This window comes from Mustela putorius, unplaced genomic scaffold, assembly GCF_011764305.1.
Source record: "Mustela putorius furo isolate JIRA1106 unplaced genomic scaffold, ASM1176430v1.1 tig00003898_pilon_pilon_pilon, whole genome shotgun sequence".
Lineage (NCBI taxonomy): Eukaryota > Metazoa > Chordata > Mammalia > Carnivora > Mustelidae > Mustela > Mustela putorius.
In genome coordinates, this window is record NW_025422047.1 from 31,619,796 (window position 1) to 31,640,289 (window position 20,494).

The window sequence follows — 20,494 nt, forward strand, 5'->3', positions numbered from 1 at the left end:
TTTTTAGGAACTCAAGAGATTTCAGAGCTTTGTAAAATGCTGCCCTCCTTTCGATATCGTCATTGATGGGCTCAATGTTGCCAAAACATTTCCTAAAGTTCGTGAATCTCAAGTTGTAAGTACAGGTTTTATATTGTTATTCCAAATCTCTAGGAATATTTATCGTACTTGTTTGTGATCTTCATTGGGTTTTTTAACTCCCCATTTTTCCTTCCTCTAAAAATAAGCTCCAGAAGGTGTCCCAGCAACTAACTCCTTATCTAAGAGTCACTGTTTTCATCTCGGGCAAATAAGTGGCTCTTCTAGACTGGCCAAGAGTGATTAAAAAGTCCACGTAATAGGGGAACCTGGGTGGCTCAGTTCATTAAGTATCTGACTCTTGATTTCACTCAGGTCTTGATCTCAGGGTCATGAGTTCCAAGTTCTGTGTTGGGCTCCATGCTGGGTGTAGAGCCTTCTTAAAAAAAAGTCTACTTAATAAAGGGCCATTTCAGACCTTTTCCATATATAATTTTTAACTGACCTTTTTTCTACATCTGCATTTCTTCTTTGGCTTGATAGAGAAATGACTCTATCATTTCTCTGTGTTACATTGTCTGTTTGATGTTTATCAACATAAAATATCAAGAGATATTAATATATTTGTTTTTTCCAAACATTGTGTACTCATAAATAAATCTAAATAGTTCTTTTTTTGTAAAGTGATCATTTGTTCTGTGAGTTTATAAGTGTCACAGTTTTTCATAGCAGTAGCGAGCAATTATTTTGACCCCTTTTTATAGATTAGAATATTAGAAAAGTAAAATGAATTTTGTATAGCAAATCCTTAGAACGTAGTCATAACATCGAAGTTCAACTGTAGAGAGCTCCTGGGTTTCAAGCTTGTGGTTCTCTCTCTCTCTCTTTTTTTTTTTTCAAGATTTATTTATTTATTTGAGATAGAGTAGGGAGAGGGGCAGAGGGGGAGAATCTCCAGCATACTCCCCGCTGAGCACAGAGCCCAACATGGGACTCAGTCCCACAACCCTGAGATCATGACCTGAGCTAAAATCAAGATTCAGATGATTAACTGACTGAGCCAACCCAGGCACCACCAAGTTTATGGTTCTTATTGTTCATAATTTTTTGCCATTCATCTGTAGTTAATCAGTGTTATTTCTTAAAAATTGCTGCCAACTTAAAAGCTGTTTCTCAGAGATGCTACTAGTCCATTTTGACCATTTTTACTCAAAAAGCTTATAAGTACACAAAGTATAGGTTGATTTAAAGAAGTTTCTTTATATGCATTTCTTTTATGTTTGTGCATCCATTTTCGTGGTCAAGTATGTACTTTTCAATCCTTTTTTTTTTTTTTTAAACAAAAAACAAAAAAAGCAAGTTGAAAATATTTTATCTTTTAGGTACTTGAAGGGATCTTTGAGGCAGTAATTTTGAAAAGGGCAAAATCAGAAAATGAAACATAAAATTACTGTCTCTAATGTATGATGGAGCTCAGACTCAGAAGGGCTCATTCTAAAAAGTTCCTGTGAGAAGTAAAGTTTTGTATTTGTTTACCTTTTGACTTTCAGCTTCACATAAAGTATTAAAAATTGACTTCCCTAAATTGGGTGAACATTTTTGGGGAAAGTAGCACTTTGAAAATGATGTAGTAGATACATTCCCTTGCATTATGTGAGAAAAATTTGCACATTTGGAAAGATCCTAGCAGATTGTGGCAAACTAAGAGGAAAAGAACAAATAATTGACCAGTGAGATCATAGGCATCTGTCACTGCTTTTAGTTTTTACTTTCAAAATAATTTAATGTGGGCAACACTTTATGTGACAGGTAATTGGTATTACTCAGCTCTTCAAAGTCCCATTATCTTGTGACAGCTCCACTGACATTATGTTTGGAAAACCACAGCTCAGAGGCTCAGCTTAGAGAAGCCACCTGAATAAGGAAGACAGAAAACATCTCCTTCTCAAGTTTTTTCCTCAAATCTCTGAAGCTAGAGATTGGTAAAAAATAAAGATATATTGTATTTTTCATAGTCTGTTCTCTCTCCTTTTTTTTTTGATAAATCTATTGTTAGGCCCTTTTGTGGCTTATTTTTATTCTTTAACACTTTCTAGCTTGTCAGAACTAGCTTCCCAGTTTTTCTGTTAATCTTTTAAAGAGGATTTTAGTTTAGCAGTTAAGAATAAGGATTCTAGGGGTGCCTGACTGGTTCAGTAAGTTAAGTATCCAACTCTTTTTTTTTTTTATTGAGATGTTTTTATTTATTCAAGAGAGAGGGAGAGAGATCACAGAGGGGGAGAGAGAAGCAGACACACCACTGAGCAGAGAACCCAATGCAAGACTTGATCCCAGAACCCTGAGACCATGACCTTAGCCAAAAGCCTAACTGACTGAGCCATCCAGGGGCTCTTAGTATCCGTCTCTTCATTTCTGATCAGGTCGTGATCTCAGAGTTCTGAGATCCAGCCCCATGCTAGCTCTGTGCTGTTCGTGGAGCCTTCTCTCTCCCTCTGCCTCTCCACCCCTTCTTCCCCACCCTTGCTTGATCGCTTTCTCTCTCAAAAGGAAAAAAAAAAAATAAGCATTCTGGAGTCAGGCTTTTTGAATTCCAGTCCTGGCTCTTCCACTTTTAAGAGTGTTCATGGTTTGAGCAAATTGCTTAACCTCTTTGTGCCTTAGTTTTGCAGTGTAAAATCGAGAGAACAATAGTACTTATCTCACAAAGGTGTTGTAAAGAATAAATGAGTTAGTATATGTAAGCATTTTGGATGTTGTAAATATCTAATAGGTATAACTGTTATTGTGATTACTATTCAGATAAATTTCCTAACTGGAACTGTAATTCTTGCTTTCAGTAGACCCTTATTTGGTAGTTTTTTCCTGTCAGGTGGCCTATTCAATAGAATTAAAAGGAATACAAAGCTCTACCCTTATTAGACTCAATCTAGGTAAGATACTTAAATAATAATTGAGAAGTGAAGTCTGTATCATCAAAAACTTAAGAAAAAGTTTAAATATGACTTTAAGAAATTTTATTTTCCTCTGATTATAAAAGTAAGGCACATAGAAAATCTGGAAATTACAGTAAAGAAAATCATATACAGCTTTATCATGGAACAATAACCACTGTCGGTGTTTTATTTCTTGCAGCATTTTTCCATTTTCTTACCTTGTTGAGCTTCAACTTTGTAAATAATTGTATATCAACATTTTAATTCACAGTTGTTGAAAGCTCTCAATAAAAATGAAACTATATAAGAAGTAGAAGAAAACATGTACTTTTAAAAATATTTGAGATAGGGGTGCCGCCTCTCTGCCTGCTTGTGATCCTTGTCTAATAAAAGTCAAATAAATGGATAAACTTAAAAAAAATTTTGAGATAGAAGCACCTTTGAAGCGTATACAAAGTATAGGAGTCCTATACTCGACACAAAAAAATACTGTAAACATTGTTCAAAGATAACAACAAGGAGAAAAAATTCTTTATAGCACATGTGGCAAAAGGGCTAATTTTCTGATACTACCATTGTCTCTTATAAGCCGTAAGAAAAAGATGAACCATCCAGTAGATTCATGTTTATAGATGTGCAAATAAAAAATATTTGTCTTCCAGATTGGCAGACTTTAAAAAGTTGTTAGCATCCAATATTTTGAATGGTTTGGAAAGGTAGGGAGAAGAGTATCAGTACAGTATTTTGGGTAGGTGATTTGACAACTTTGAATACCTAAAATGTTGAAATATTCCTTGTAGGAACTGATGTAGTCACACAAACACATAAAGTTATATTTCCAAGTATGTAAGTTAACCATTATTTGTAGACAAAAAAGTCTAATCAACCTAAATATATATCAGTCTAGGTCCTGATATAAATTGAAACATCCATTTTATTTATTTTTTAGTTTTAATTCCAGTATAGTTAACATACAGTATTAAATTAGTTTTAAGTGTACAATGTACTGACTCAACAATTCTATACATTACTCAATGCTCATCATGATAAGTGTACTCTTAATCCCCTTCACCTCATTCACCCATCCCCCATCCACCTCCCCTCTGATAACCATGAATTTGTTCTTTTGAAATATCTATTTTAAATGAATGAGGTAGATTTGTACATGCTGATATAGAATAATAGCCAAATTAGTAAGCAATTTGAAGAATAAAAAGCAATTTGCAGAATAAAAGCAGTTTGAAGAATAAAAGCTTATATGGCCCCACTTATGTTAAAACAAAATAAAAGATTATCTGTATAAAAGTTCGTTAGATAACTTTGTATATGCCCAGAAATTTTCTAGAAAGTACCCATAAAATCTTAAGAGTAAAAAACTTTTGGAGGTGGAGATAGTATATAAGAAAATGAGAGGATTTCAGTTTTTCATTTTTTTTTTTCAATTTACAATGAGTATGTATTACTTTAAAATAAAGAGCAAACCACCATCAGGTTAAAAAAAAATGATGAGGCATTCTTGGTAAATATTCTAAAATATCTATATAATCCTTTGTATCTTATGGATGTACCACAGCTCTTTAATCATTTCACTGTTGATGGGCATATCAGATTGTTTTCCATTTTTCACTCCAGTAAATAATGTTTGGGACATCTCTGTGCCGCTTTCAGATGATTTCTTTAAAATAGATTCTCAGAAATGGAAGTCAAAGAGTGTGGATATTTTAAGGCCTCAGTACATATTGCCAAATAGCTTTCCAAAATGATTGTAGCAATTTATACTCCTGCAAAGCCTCCAAGTTGAAGTTTCTTCAAGGTTGCTTATTACATGATTGTTGCAACTATTGAGCTACATTTGTGCTGTGAATCTGTTACATGAAAAGAGCTGGACAGTCCCCCACCCCCATTTTTTAGATTTCAAACATTTGTTAACAAAATTAAATAGTCCAGAAAGGTAATATTCTTGGCTTGTCAAGATATTCTTGATATGTCCTCTTTATTTCCATCTCTTACTATAGTCACCTGTAAGTAGGAGTAAAGGATATACTAGGAATCCTATTTCTGTGTGCCTTAAGCTTTTTCATCTGCGTGATGAAGTTTCTGGATATTTTCTGTGGCGTAATGCAGAGATCATTTATGTTCTTGCCATGAACTTTATGTATAATACGTTACAAATTCTTGGTCTTTTTCCATTAATTGCTAATTACGAATCTTAACAGTGTTCTCCATAAGTCAGCTCATAGATAAGAAAAGACCATTTTTACCTTCATTATTGAGGGATTGCATATCTTGGTCTCAGGGCGTATAGCTTAGTAGTGACAGAGGTCAAGGAGCTAAAAATAAGTTCTTAAGAATTTATTCTTTCAATTTTTATATATATCTTTCTTGTATTTTAATTTTCTGAAGCCAGATTATGTCTTATATAGGATGTCAGCAGAACCTTGCCAGTTGCCATGTGGAGTTGAGACTTATTGGCAGTTGGCATTGCATGGGTACGTGTGAATTTAGCTGTAGGGACATAACATAGGTCTGTCTATCCGCTTGTGACCTCAGTTGAGTTCGTTGAATTGGCAGCTCTACACAGTTTAATATTAACATTAATCTGAACTTTAAGTATTTCCTGAAGGTTTTCTAACATTTCAGTAAAAGGTAATGGTAATTGACATGTTTTTTGGAATGAGGTACAGAATTTTGAAGCAAGGAGAGGTTGTTATAACTGATTTTTGCATTTTAAAAAGTTGTCACTCAGGCAACAAACTTCTGCCTGGCAAAACTTTCCCATAGACATTCAAGTCGATTACCTTGCTTGGTAAATAAGAAAAAAAAAAATGTTTACAACACATGTAAACAAAGGCAGAATAGCAAAATTCATTGAAAGAAAAGCAGTAATCAATGTGGAATACAGATAATACCCCCTTATTCTTCAGTCTTTGCTGTTGGTCCTAAAAGTGATCTAAGAAGTAAAGATGAAGAACACAGTTTCTAAGGAGAATGGTATGTAATTTATCACCATGAGACTATACAAGCTCTTATAGCCAAAAGTGATTCAAAAGAGCATTTAACTTAGATGTGAAGGTTTGTATTTAAATGTTACTTATGAATCTGAAAGAAGAATATGGTATTGAAAGGTATGGGTTAATATATGATTTTGTTGTTTACTGAAAAAGAGAAGTTTTTTGCTGAAAAGTTATTACTAAATAAATATTTAGACTGTGTTTATCCTTCAGTTGCTGGTGTCTTAATACAGGATATACATGCAGGATATACTAAATGAAAATGGAGCTGTAAAGTCCATGATTAGATTTTACTTTAGGCATAATTTAGGGTCTTTTTTTTTTTTTTAGATTTTATCTATTTATTTGACAGAGAAAGATCACAAGTAGCAGAGAGGCAGGCAGAGAGAGAGAGAGAGAAGCAGGTTTACCGCTGAGCAGAGAGCCTGACTCAGGACTTGATCCCAGAACCCTGAGATCATGACCTGAGCCGAAGGCAGTGGCCCAACCCACTGAGCCACCCAGGCGCCCATAATTTAGGGTCTTGATGAAGTCCTACCTCAATTCTTTCATATCTGCATTAGTTTTCTTTTTATTTTATTGAGATCAGCCTTTTAAAGTATACAATCCAGGTGTGCCTGGGTACCTTGGTCCTTTAAGCCTCTGACTCTTGATCTCCGCTCAGGTCTTGACCTCGGAGTTGTGAGTTCAAGCCCCACCTTGGGCTCCACCCTGGCATGGAGCCTATTTTTTAAAAAATTAAAATAAAATAAAACAATAAAAATTAAAATTAAAAATATGTATAAAGTGTATAGTCCAACTAATTTTTGGCTTTTTAGTTAAGATCAAGTGTAAAATGTACAATCCAGTGGTTTTGTAGTATATTCAACAAAGTTTTGCAACCGTTACCACTATCTAATTCCAGAATATTTTCATTCCCCAAAGTAACACCACAGCCATTAGTCACTTCCAGTTTCTTCTTCCCCTTAGTCCCATGGCAACTACTAATCTGCTTTCTGTCTTTATGGATTTGCCTGTTCTGGACATTTCATATTTTCACTTAGCATAATGTTTCCAAAGTTCATCTATTTATAACGTGAATCACTATTTTATTCCTTTTTATTGCAAAATAATATTCCTTTGAATAGATAGGTCACATTTTATTTATCTATTCATAGTTTGTAGACATTTGGGTTATTTCTACTCTTTGGCTATTGAGAATAGTGTTGCTGGGAACATTTCACATAAAGGCGTTTGTGTGGATGTGTTTTCTTTCTTTTTTTTAAGTTGCACAGAGAACTCTATCGACACTGAGGAATTACCTTCCTGAATGGCACCCCAAGGCGTGGGTATAGATTAAATGACCTTTTAGGGTTACAGCCTTTTAGAAAGGTTAGTCTTGATTCAAAGTCCAGCTCTAGAAAAGCAGATCTTTTTACAGAAAATAAAATAGCTGACTCTAGCCAACAAACTGAATATTTAATGAACTACCCCTTTTAAGGAGAAATTTTAATTTTATTTGATATTTTTTCATCGCGATGCGTATACTCTTTAATATCCATCACCTAGTTCACCCACTGCCTTCATTTCCCTTCTGGTAGCCATCAGTTTGTTCTCTGTAGTTTAAGAGTCTGTTTCTTCATTTGTCTTTCTCTATTTTTTTCCTCTGCTCATTTGTTTTGTTTCTTAAATTCTAAAAATGAGGGAAATTGTAAGTGTTTTCCTCTGACTGGGTTATTTTGCTTAGCATTATATACTCTAGCTCTATTATGTTGTTGCAAATGACAATGTTCTTTTTATGGCTGAATAATATTCCATTACACACACACACACACACACAGAGCCCACATCTTCTTTATCCATTCATCTATTGATGGAGATGGACACAGACTACTTGTATAGTTTGGCTATTATAAATAATGGTGCAATGTACACAGGGGTGCATGTATTCCTTTGAATTAGTGTTTTTGTATTTTGGGAGTGAATACCCAGTAGTGCAATCACTGGTTTGTAGGGTAGTTCTGTTTTTAATTTTTTGAGGAATATTCATACTGTTTTCCACAATGGCCGTGCCATTTTGCATTCTCACCCATAATGTGAGAGGGTTCCTTTTCTCTACATCCTTGCCAACACGTGTCAGTTTTTATGTTTTTTTACTTTTGCCATTCTCACAGTTATGAGGTAATATCTCATGGTAATTTTGATTTGCGTTTTTCTGATGATCACTGGTTATGGGCATGTTTTCATGTGTCTGTTGGCCACCTGTGTATATTCTTTAGAGAAATGTCTGTTTGTGTCTTCTGCCCATTTTTTAATTGGATGATTTGATTTTTGATATTCAGTTGTATCAGTTCTTTATATATTTTAGATAGTAACCCTTTATGGGATATGTTGTTTGCAAATGTCTTTTCCCATTTAGTAGATTGCCTTTTCGTTTTGTTAACTGTTTCCTCCACTGTGCAGAATCTTTTTATTTCAACATTGTCCCAATAGTTTATTGTTGCTTTTATTTCCCTTACCTCAGGTGACCTATCTAGAAAAATGTTCTATGGCCAATGTGCCATAGAGCATACTCCCTGTGCTCTCTTTAAGGATTTTTATGGTTTCAGGTCTCACATTTAGGTCTTTAATCCATTTTGACTTTATTTCTGTGTATGGTATAAGAAAGTGGTCCAGTTTCATTCTTTAGCATGTAGCTATCTTATTTTCCCAGCAACATTTGTTGAAAAGACTGTCTTTTTCCCATTGTATATTCATTCATCCTTTGTCGAAGGTTAATTGACTATATAATTGTGGGTTTATTTCTGGGTTTTCTATGCCATTGATCTATGTGTCTGTTTTTGTGCCATTACTTTACCGTTTTATAACTACCTCTTTGTAATATGACTGAAGTCTGGAATTGTGATACCTCCAGTTTTGGTTGTTTTTCAAGATTGCTCTGGCTCGTGGCACCTGAGTGGCTCAGTGGGTTAAGCCTCTGCCTTTGGCTCAGGTCATGATCTCAGGGTCCTGGATGGAGCCCCACATCGGGCTCTCTGCTCAGCAGGGAGCCTGTTTCCCCCTCTCTCTCTGCTGCCCCTCTGCCTACTTGTGATCCCTCTCTCTCTGTCAAATAAATAAAATCTTTAAAAAAGATTGCTTTGGCTATTCAGGGTCTTTTAAGATTCCATACAAATTTCCGGATTGTTTATTCTAGTTCTATGAAAAGTGCTACTGGTATTTTGATAGGGATTTCACTAAATCTTTAGATTGCTTTGAATAGTATAGCCAGTTTAACAGTATTTTTTCTTCAAACACATGATCGTGGAATGTCTTTCCATTTTTTTGTGTTATCTTGAGTTTCTTTTATCAATAGTTTATAGTTTTCAAGTCTTTCACCTTTTTGGTTAAGTTTATTCCTAAATATTTTATTGTCTTTGTATAGTTGTACTTGGGATTGTTTTCTTCATTTCACTTTCTGCTGCTTCATTATTAGTGTAAAGAAAACCAATAGACTTCTGTACATTGATTTTGTATCCTGAAACTTCACTGAATTCATTTATCAGGTTTAGTCGTTTTTGGTGGCATCTTTAGGATTTTCTATATGTACTATCATGTCATCTACAAATAGTGCGAGTTTTACTTTTTCTTTACCAATTTGGATGCCTTTTATTTCTTTATGTTGTGGCTGGAACTTAAGTACTAGTACCGTAGAAGTGGTAAGAGCAGACATTCTTGTCTTGTCCCTGACCTGAAGGGAAAATCTCAGTTTCTCCCCATTGAGTGTGATGTTTGCTGTGGGTTTTTCACATAAGGCCTTTATTATATTGTGGTATGTTCCCTGTAGACCTACTTTGCAGAAGGCCTTCATTTTTTAAAATCATGATTGGGTATTACACTTTGTTGAATGCTTTTTCTGCATCTATTGGAATGATCTTGTGGTTTTTATCCTTCTCTTGGGATGTGACAAAGCACATTGATTGTTTTGTGAATATTGAACCACCCTTGCATCCTGGGAATAAATCCTGCTTGATCGTGGTGTCTTTTTAATGTATTGTTGGGTTCAGTTTGCTAGTATTTTGTTAAGGATTTTTGCATCTATATTCATGAAAGATACTGGACTCTAGTTCTCCTTTTTTGTGGTGCCTTTATCTGATTTTGGTATCAGAATGGTAATGGCCTCAGAATGAATTTGGAAGTTTTCCTTCCTCCAATATTTTTGAATAGGTTTTTTTTTTTTTAAGACTTTTATTTATTTGACAGAGAGGGTGAGGGAAGGGCAGAGGGAAAAGGAGAGGGAGAATCTCAAGCAGACACGGGGCTTTATCTCACAACCCTGAGATCATGACCTGAGCTGAAACCAAAAGTCAGACCCCAACCAACTGAACCACCCAGGCGCCCCTATTTTCGGAATAGTTTGAGGATAATAGGTATTAATTCTTTTTCTTTTCTTTCTTTCTTTTTTTTTTTTAAAGATTATTTATTTATTTATTTGACAGACAGAGATCACAAGTAGGCAGAGAGGCCAGCAGAGATGAAGAAGCAGACTCCCCGCTGAGCAGAGAGCCCGATGCAGGGCTCCATCCCAGGATCCTGGGATCATGACTTGAGCCGAAGGCAGAGGCTTTAACCCACTGAGCCACCCAGGCGCCCTGGTATTAATTCTTTTTTGAGGTTTTTCTAGAATTCGCCTCTGAAGCCATCTGGTCCTGGACTTTTGTTTGTTGGGAGTTTTTTGAATAGTGATTCAATTTTATTGCTGACAGTTGGCCTGCTGACCAAATTTTCTATTTCTTTCTGTTTTTGGTTATGTATTTCTAGGAATATACCCATTTTTTCTGAGTTATCCAGTTTGTTGGCATATAGGTTTTCATAATATCCCGTTACAGTGGTGTTTCTGTGGTGTTGGTTGTTATTTCTCCTCTTTCATTCGTGATTTTGTTTATTTGGATCCTCTCTCTTTGTTTTTAATGAGTCTGGCTAGAAGTTTATCAATTTTGTTGATCTTTCCAAAGAACTAGCTCCTGGTTTCATTAATCTGTTGTATTGTTTTTTTAGTTTCTATATCATTTAATTCTGTTCTAATCTCTTTAGAAATATTATTTGTTCATTTCAGAGAAAGAGAGAGAGAGGGTGAGTATGAGTGGAGGGAAGGACAGAGGGAGAGGGAGAGAGAATCTCAGGCGGACTTCGTGCTGAGCATGGAGTCAGCTCAGGGCTTGATCTCACAACCCGAAGATTATGACCCGAGCCAAAACCAATAGTCAGACACTTACCTGACTAAGGTAGGTGCCCAGATGCCCCTATTTCTGTTCTAATCTTTATTATTTCCTTCCTTTTGCTGGATTTAGTTTATTCTTTTTCTAGCTCCTTCAGGTATAAGGTTAAGTTTTTTATTTGAGGTTTTTTTTTGTTTGTTTGTTTTGTTTTTTTGCTTCTTGAGGTAGGCCTATATTGCTATAAACTTGGTTTTTAGAACCACTTTTGCTGCATCGTGGACATGTTTTCTGTTCTTTTGGATATACACATGGAGGTAGAATTGCTAGGTCATATGGTAATTATTTAACTTTTTGAGGACCTGCCAAACTTCCAAAGCAGCTATACCATTTTACATTTCCATAGCAGTATCTAAGAGTTGTAGTTTCTCTACATCCTCACCAACATCTGCTATCATCAGTCTTTTTTATTATAACCGTCTAGTGCATATGAAGTGGTATCTTTTGTGGGTTTTGATTTGCATTTCCTAATGATGTAGGATGTTAAGTATCTTTTCGTGTGTATTGGCCATTTGTGTCTTTTCTTTGGAGACATAGCTCTTAAAATCCTCTATTTTTTTTTTTCTTAAAGAGTTTATATATTTATTTGACAGAGAGAGAGAGAGATCACAAGTAGTCAGAGAGGCAGGCAGAGAGAGAGGAGAGAGCCCGATGCAGGGCTCGATCCCAGGACCCTGAGATCATGACCTGAGCCGAAGGCAGAAGCTTTAACCCACTGAGCCACCCAGGCGCCCCAATCTACCTATTTTTTAATAGGGTTACTTGTCTTTTTATTATTGAATTGTAATTTTTTATATGTTCTGAATAATAGACCTTTATCAGACATACAATTTGCAAATATATTCTCCCATTTGGATTGTATTTTCAGTTTCTTGGTGGTAACCTTTGAAGCACAAAAGTTTTTAGTTTTGATGAAGTCCAGTTTATCTATTTTTTTTTCTTTTGTTGCCTGTCATTGTTGGTGTCATATCTAAAAATATCATTACCTAATCATGAAGATATATTCCTCTGTTTTCTTCTAAGAGTTCTAGAAGGTTTGCTACCAACCTTATAGATGTTTTTCAAGTATAAAGTATATCCTGCTTTAAAAATATATATCTAGTTTCAGATTTTCTGAAGGAGAAAGGTTCTGGTTTATATTTTTATTTTGAAGAAGAGGGAAGTGTTCTGAATCACCAACAGATTAATTATATAACCTCCAGTTTGAGGACAGAACGTCCTAGCTGGGAATCACGATGTAACTTCAGTTCCTGTCTATTGAGCACCTATTCCATGCCAGATACAGTTTTAAAATGTGAGGATATGTCTTTAGGCCAAAAATGTTAGGAATTGCTAGCATGATTAGACTAATGGTAACATGATTACCATGTTAATGCTAACCATGTTAATGCTAATGTCTAATGCTAACATGATTAGACTAATGGTCACCTTATCTAAACAAGACATTCGTAGTATATTGTGCACGTTGTTGTTTATTAATAGTGATCCTTGTATATGATTCTTTTCTTAAAAACTTCCCTAAAATGGGGGCGCCTCAGTGTCTCAGTTGTTGAGCATCTGCCTTCAGTTCAGGTCATGATCCCAGGGTCCCTGCTTGGTGGGGATCCTGCTTCTCCTTCTCCCTCTGCCTTCTGCTCTGCTTACTTGTACTCTCTCTCAAATAAGTAAATAAAATCTTTTTTAAAAAATTTGCCTAAAATGTCAGAATAGAGAATAGTGTTTACCCAAAATACTTGGATAAGAATTTGTTTTAAGTAAGTATTGCAGGGGACCTGGGTGGACCAGTCAGTTAAGTGGCTGCCTTCAGTTCAGGTCATGATCCTGGGATCTTGGGATCGAGCCCTACATCCGACTCTCTGTTCAGTGAGGAGCCTGCTTCTCCGTCTCCCTCTGCCTGCTACTCTGCCTGCTTGTGCTCTGTCTCTGTCAAATAAATGAATAAAAATTATTTTTAAAAAATTAAAAAAATAAATAAGTATTGCAAAACAGTTTTCATAACATTCATTTCTCCAGTATATGTTGTAATTTGAAGTCAAATTTGACTAAATTTTATATTTTTACTAATTTAAAGTGTCAGCTGTGAACTCTTGTACCCTTGAACCTTTGATCAACCTTTGTGTAGCACGTTCACATTACCTGCTGCAAGATACAGTATTTTGGATTTTCTTAGGTTGCATTTCTTTTATTTTAATAAACTTATCTCTTTAGAGCACTTTTAAGTTCATGAATCTTTTTATGAACAGCCATCCCCCAACAACATACTGTTTTGACTCTTAATAATACTTCTGAGGAAATGCATTGCATAGATAATCAGAAGTAAAAATTAAATTGTGTTTTTTAGAGCTTAAGTGAGTAGGTAATTGGCACCACCAGCTTCCTAATTGTTCAAGTCAAAAACCAAAGATCCTAACCTCAATTGTTCTTTTTCACTTGCCCCACATCCAGTTAACTAGCAAGTTTTATTGGTCATAACCCCTAAGTATATCCCATAATCTTACTATTTCTTTCTATCTCCATTAACATCATCTCTCATCTAATCTCCTAAGTGGTCTCCTTGCTTTTTCACCCTTGTCCCAGTGACTTTCACTTACCCTTAGAATAAGATCCAAGTTCCTGATCATGGAGTATTGTGCCTTTCATCACCTGAACTTTCCCTCTCTTTTTAGCCTCATGTCTTTATTTTTTTTCCCCCTCTTTCATTGAATTATGGACACACTAGAATTTTTCCTATTCCTCAAGCATACCGAACTTTTTCCTGCCTCGGTGTCTTTGTACTTGCTATTCCTTCAGCCTGTAATGTTCTTTCTTCTTTATCAGCACCTCATATGTCTTCCCTAATTCTTCTAAAGTAACTGCAGTCTGCTCTCCTACCTTCTGTGTATATTTTCAGTTATATCCACCTTACTTTCTTGGGTGGTGCATTAAATATGGACTCTAAAAAACAATCTGAGGGGTTTGAATTGGCGGGCAGGTGGAAGGTTGGGGTACCAGGTGGTGGGTATTACAGAGGGCACGGATTGCATGGAGCACTGGGTGTGGTGAAAAAATAATGAATACTGTTATGCCGAAAATAAATAAAAAATAAATTTTAAAAAATGGCCACAGATTCTCTGCAGTTCCTCTTATCAGGAAATGGAGTCTGTTTCCCATCTCTTGAATCTGAGCTTGCTTTATGGTTTGGTCTGAGGAGTAGAATGTGGCATAAATGACATTATGAGACTTCCAAGCACGGGCTCCACAGGCCATGCAGCTATGCTTTCACTCTATAGGAACTACCACCTTGTGAACAATCCCACATTAGTCTCTTCGTGGATGAGATGCTACATGAAAAGAGAGGGAGAAAGGAGAAAGGGGGCAAGAGAAAGCATGTGCACAGCCATCTCCCCTAAGACTCCAGACACATGAGTAAGGTCATCTGGGATCTGCCAACTGATTTTGAACATGTGGATTGGCCTAAACAGTACCATGTAGAGCAGAGTAACTGTCTAGCTGAGCCAAACCCAAACTGGCAACCCATAGTACCTTGAGAAAATAAGTGGTTATTTTAATCCAGGTTTTGAGGTAGTTAATTATACAGCAATAGTTTATTTAATTCCTTCACAACACTTTGTAGCTACCACTACATATGCGTGGGGTTGCTTACTTTATTAAATTTCCAAACGATTTTGTGCATCTTGTTCACAGTTAGATTCTGAATACTGAGAAAAGGGCCTTGCACATAATAAATTGCACAGTAGATACTTAGTAAATGAATGAAACAGTGAACAAATAGATATAAAGTACATTGTATGACCTGTAGAAATAGCGTCTGGTTTTCCTTCAGGGTTAATTCTGAAAGACTTCTTGAGTTTCACCATTTTGCACCCTAGTTCACTTGCTAGCTTTGTGATCTCAGCTAAGACACTTAACTTCCTCATGCCTTACGTAAAGACTAAATGAGCTGATCCTTGAAAAGCACTTATTGCAGTACCTGGCACGTAGTCCAATACATTTTAATAGGAAAAACAACAACAACAACAACAACAACCAACAACCAGTCACCTTGTGAGTGCATTTATTTGTCCATGGCCTTAACTTTGTAGGAACAACAGCAAGGTCTTTTTTTATGTTGTGTTTAGTTTCCTAATTTAAATATAATGGACAGTCTCCTCTTTGAGTTTTTTAGTTTGGGGAGTCTTCATTTTTTTTTAACTGATGCTTATTAGCTGAACTTGAGTCCCTAAATTTTTTTTTTAATATTTTATTTATTTATTTGACAGACAGAGATCAGAAGTAGGCAGAGAGGCAGGCAGAGAGGGGGGCGGGGGCGGGGCAGCAGGCAGCAGGCTCCCTGCCGAGCAGAGAGCCCGATGTGGGGCTCGATCCCAGGACCCTGGGATCATGACCTGAGCCGAAGGCAGAGGCTTTAACCCACTGAGCCACCCAGGCGCCCCGTCCTTAAATTTTTTTAAAGGTTTTATTTATTCATTTGACAAAGAGAGAGACACAGTGAGAGAGGGAACACAAGCAGGGGTAGTGGGAGAGGGAGAAGCAGGCTTCCCACTGAGCAAGAAGCCCAACACAGAGGCTCAGTCCCAGCACCCTGGAATCATGACCTGAGCCGAAGGTAGACGCTTAACATTTGCACTTCCCAGGTACCCCAAGTTCTCTAAATTAATGGCTAACTTTTCTGCAAAATATTTAAATAGGAAATACATTAACCATATAGAGAAAATAAAAGACTGTATTAGTATTAAGATAGGTTATGCTGCAGTAATAAACCCCAGATTTCAGTGGCTTCAAACAAATTATTTCTTGTTCATGCTACATGTTCATTGTGGATCTTCTGCGTCATCATCATCCTCATTCCGGGACACAGAATAACTTTCTGAAATATTGCCAGTCACTGTGGCAGAGAGAAAGGGGACAATGGCAGAGTACACACTGACTCATAAAGCTTCTGCTCAGATTTGATACCTATCACTTCTGCCCATAATTAGCAGCTGATACAAGCTGTGCAGATAAACCTGAGTTCAGCAAGATAGTGGAGGCAGTCCTATGATATGTACACAGAAGGAGAGAGAATTACTGTTTTTGAACAGCTCTAATGGCTGGCATACAGATTGGTGGTGCCTTGTTTGATATAAGGGTCAGGTCTAGCCTGGGAGCTAGAAATGAGTTTCAACATGACCATGCAAACTGACTTTGCTCAGGTTTTTTTTTTTTTTTTCCAATAGCAGTTTTTTTCACCATGGTTTTATGTGGAAAGAACTGATGCATTTGTTTTTGATCGTTTTTTTCTAGAGTGATCAGGTAGAAATTCTGAAGTTTCAATGACTCATATTTTACATATACTTTCACAACTTTCATTTTTAAGATGGGTTTTTCTTTTGAGTCACCAATTCATCATTAATAATTGACAATGTAAGATCGCCTTGAGGAGACAAGGACACAATATTAACCTTTCATTTAAAAAACAAAAGGATATAAAGTGGAAAGCTTCTTATGTTGAGTTTTCTCATTGTCTCCCCTGTCTCTCTCTCTCTCTCTCACACACACACACACACACACACACACACACACACACACTTCTACCCATAATTCGTCCTAGTGCCTTTGTTCCTTGCTCCTTTTGCAGCTTACGTTTTGGATTTTCAGTTGTTCATAAGCTCCTTTAGTAGAGGGGATATAGGAAAAAAAGGACATCATTTTAGATAATCTTGCTAGCTGTTCAAAACTCTGCTACCAATTTTTGTAGATAACTGAGAATTGGTTAAAATAGCTTATGCAGAATGAAAATTTATAATGTAATTTAAAAGAATTATGGCCAGAGATCAGCACTGAATGCTTTCCTTCTTATGGCATGGTAGGGGCATTGAATAGAAAGTAGTTTGGTAGAAACATTGCAGAATTTGTTTTGATTGCCATCTTTTAGTTGGTTTTACTACAGTGAGAGAAAAATGGAAACATGGGTTTTAGTCATTAAAGGTCATTTGGCAGTAGCATTTACTTGGCAATGAGTTCGCTTTTTTCTCCTGCCACCCAAGTTATTTTATTTCTTTCTGTTGATTTACATAACCTCTTAGAAATGTTTCAGTACCATAAAGAACCTAAGATATGTTCTTTTGTTTGGTGTGTGTGTGTGTGTGTGTGTGTGTGTGTGTGTGTGTGTGTATTTAATCTTGGACATATTTCTTTTTGCCCAAACTAGAAATATTATGGACTTAAACACCAATTGTGCTTGAAATTATGTTTCAATAATGTTGAAGTAGCAAAGAAACTCTTAAATACCTTACTGTGTTTGCAGTGGCAAATGTTAGATTAAGTATTGAAGTATTTTTATTAAACCTCCTTAACTTTTCAATACTTTTGTCCATATAATTGTTCCTCCTGCTTAAGACTAGTTCTTAAGGGCCAGGTGTAGAGGTAGAAGGCCTTGTTCCTTGGGTCTCAAAACTAGGATGTCATGCTGCTACTTGCCTTCAAAGAACATATACTGGCCCCATGTTTGCTCTGAGAAGGTGAGTAATTTTTTCTATACTGAAATCTAGAATCGAAAACTTGTCATTTTTCCCAGTTTACTTTCATAAGTTTTGTTGATTACTAATGATTGGAAATAAGTGATTGAAGATCATTTCTAAATATTTTCTTAATTTTAGTCAGCTGGTTAACAATAGTTTCTTTCCAGTGGAATTTAAAAAGTGGTTCTTGGGGCACCTGGATGGCACAGTCAGTTAAGCAACTGACTCTTGGTTTCGGCTCAGGTCACGATCCCAGGGTCGTGAGATTGAGCCGAGCCCTGCGTCATGCTCGGTGCTGAGCACAGAGCCGTGCTTGGGATTCTCTCTTCTTCTTCCTCTGCCCCTCCCACTTGTGCTTGCTCTCCCTGACTCTCTCTAAAATTAAAAAAAAAATTTTTTTAATGGTTCTTTCAGTGTTTTTAAGGGTAGGAGTTATAGACACAGTTATTAAACCAGTTATTTCTAGCTTAAACTTTCATCCAGGAAAACACTTTTTACTTTATCCAATTTATATATTTTTGCAAGTACTCATTCTGTTTCTTTAGAAAAAACTAACATATTCTTAAGATATTCTTTTTTTTTAATTCTTTTTTTTTTAAGATTTTATTTATTTAGGGGCGCCTGGGTGGCTCAGCGGGTTAAAGCCTCTGCCTTCAGCCCAGGTCATGATCCCAGGGTCCTGGCATCGAGCCCCGCATCGGGCTCTCTGCTCAGTGCAGAGCCTGCTTCTCTCTCTCTCTCTCTCTCTCTCTCTCTGCCTGCCTCTCTGCCTACTTGTGTTCTCTGTCAAATAAATAAATAAAATCTTAAAAAAAAAAAAGATTTTATTTAGTTATTTGTCAGAGAGAGAGAGCACAAGCAGGCAAAGTGGCAGGCAGAGGCAGAGAGAGAAGCAGGCCCCCCACTGAGCAAGGAGCCCAATGCAGGACACTGGGATCATGACCTCAGCCGAAGGCAGCGGCTTAACCAACCGAGCCACCCAGGGCATCCCATTCTTAAGATATTCTTAAAGATAAATAAATATGTAGTATTATAAACTGAACCACTAAAGATTCTGCTATACTTTAGAATACCAATTCTCAGACTTCAATGTGCCTCAGAACCACCTTGAATGCTTGTTAAACAGGATGCTGGCCCTATACTCAGAGTTCCTGATTCAGAAGGTCTGGGGTGGGGCTGAGAATTTATGTTTCTAAAAAGTTCTTAAGTAATGCTGATGCTTCTGGGTTGGGGGGCCCACATTTTGAGAACCATTATTATATAAACAGTGTCTCAGAAGTGTGTTCATACTGCTTTACAAAAATAAGCAATTTATAAAAGTCAAACACTCAAAATTATTAGACGTCTTAATCTTGGATTGGGAATCTGTTTTTTTTAACTGACTATATGAAACTCATTTTAAGGTATTGAAACTGGGTCTTAAGAATAATATACTTCTTCCACTTTCAAAATAGAAGTTTGCCATATTTCTATAACCAAGTAGTATTATATATCAAGTAGTTATATAAGTATTATATATAATACTTATATATTATAATTATATATTATATATACTTATATGTAATATTTATAATAAGTATTATATTATCAAGTAGTTTATTAGCATTTTGACAATTTTAAGGTACCTGAGTATGAATTTTAAAAAACGTTAATTAGCCAAAGGAAATGTGCTGATTGAGGAAGGCCTAAGACTAAAAGTGATTATGTGGATTATCAAACCCATAGAATTGCTTTTTTCTCTTGAGGAAGTCTGAAATAATCACCCAAATAAGTCATTGTTAGTATGTATTTGTCAGCCTAAGATTTTTTTTTAAAAGGAAAGAAGAAAAACAGTTGGAACTATAAACTTGGACTATGGATATTAAGGCAGAGAACTTGGTAGCAGCATTTAAGTTTGATTTCATTAGGATTTAAGAAGGACTGACATGTGTTCTCTAATCTGTACACTTTTTTTTTTTTAAAGATTTTATTTATTTATTTGACAGAGAGAGATCACAGGTAGATAGAGAGGCTCGCAGAGAGAGAGAGAGAGGGAAACAGGCTCCCTGCCGAGCAGCCGAGCAGAGAGCCCGATGTGGGACTCGATCCCAGGACCCTGAGATCACGACCTGAGCCGAAGGCAGCAGCTTAACCCACTGAGCCACCCAGGCACCCATGTACACTTACTATTACATGAAGTGGAAAAGTAGATCTAATCTTGATTCCTTATTTTTAAAAATACTTGCATCTGGATAGTCAGAGGTGATGTAAGTGACTTGGAAAAATAAATAGGTGTTTGTGAATGCCAATCCAGAAGTTTACTGAAAAACATACGCAAATTTTTTTTTTTCTTACTCTCCTTCTTTCATGACACGGTAACTCAATGAAGTCACATTACCCTAGATCAAATAATGCCAGACTGGCTGGGGACTTCCTTTATCCATGTGCAATTCCACCCGCTCCACCTGCTTCACATGTTGTAAGACTTCTGTTTTGTCACATGATTACTGAAATAGTCTATACGATTCAGAATTATTCTTGCATGGACTGATTGCTAATGGAGTGAATGATGGACTGTCACATAAGTGGATTTTTGGTGAAGTAATCAAGAGAATAAGTACAAGATGAATGAAGCCAGGCAAACTTGCTGTAATGAATTTGGTCTCATATCTGTTTCTTCTAGGATATCCCCAAAAGGGTATACTTTGCATAGTATTGGAAACAAAATTTCCCCAATTTCATTAGTCAGTCAAATGATTGTGTGTTTTAGAACAGCATTGTTAGGAATACAATGTTGCCAGGCTCCCATATCTGTTTTC

At 36.3% G+C, this 20,494-nt stretch overlaps 1 protein-coding gene across 2 annotated transcripts in view; it reads left to right on the plus strand.

Annotated features, from left to right (window-relative positions):
- The window catches only part of PRORP (protein only RNase P catalytic subunit), a 142,465-nt gene that overhangs the window by 49,708 nt on the left and 72,263 nt on the right, over positions 1–20,494 (plus strand). For both annotated transcript variants that reach the window (XM_013046234.2, XM_045067820.1), the window contains one exon: positions 8–115. In XM_013046234.2, the coding sequence (XP_012901688.1) occupies positions 8–115 (108 nt within the window). The remainder of the gene's footprint in view (positions 1–7; positions 116–20,494) is intronic.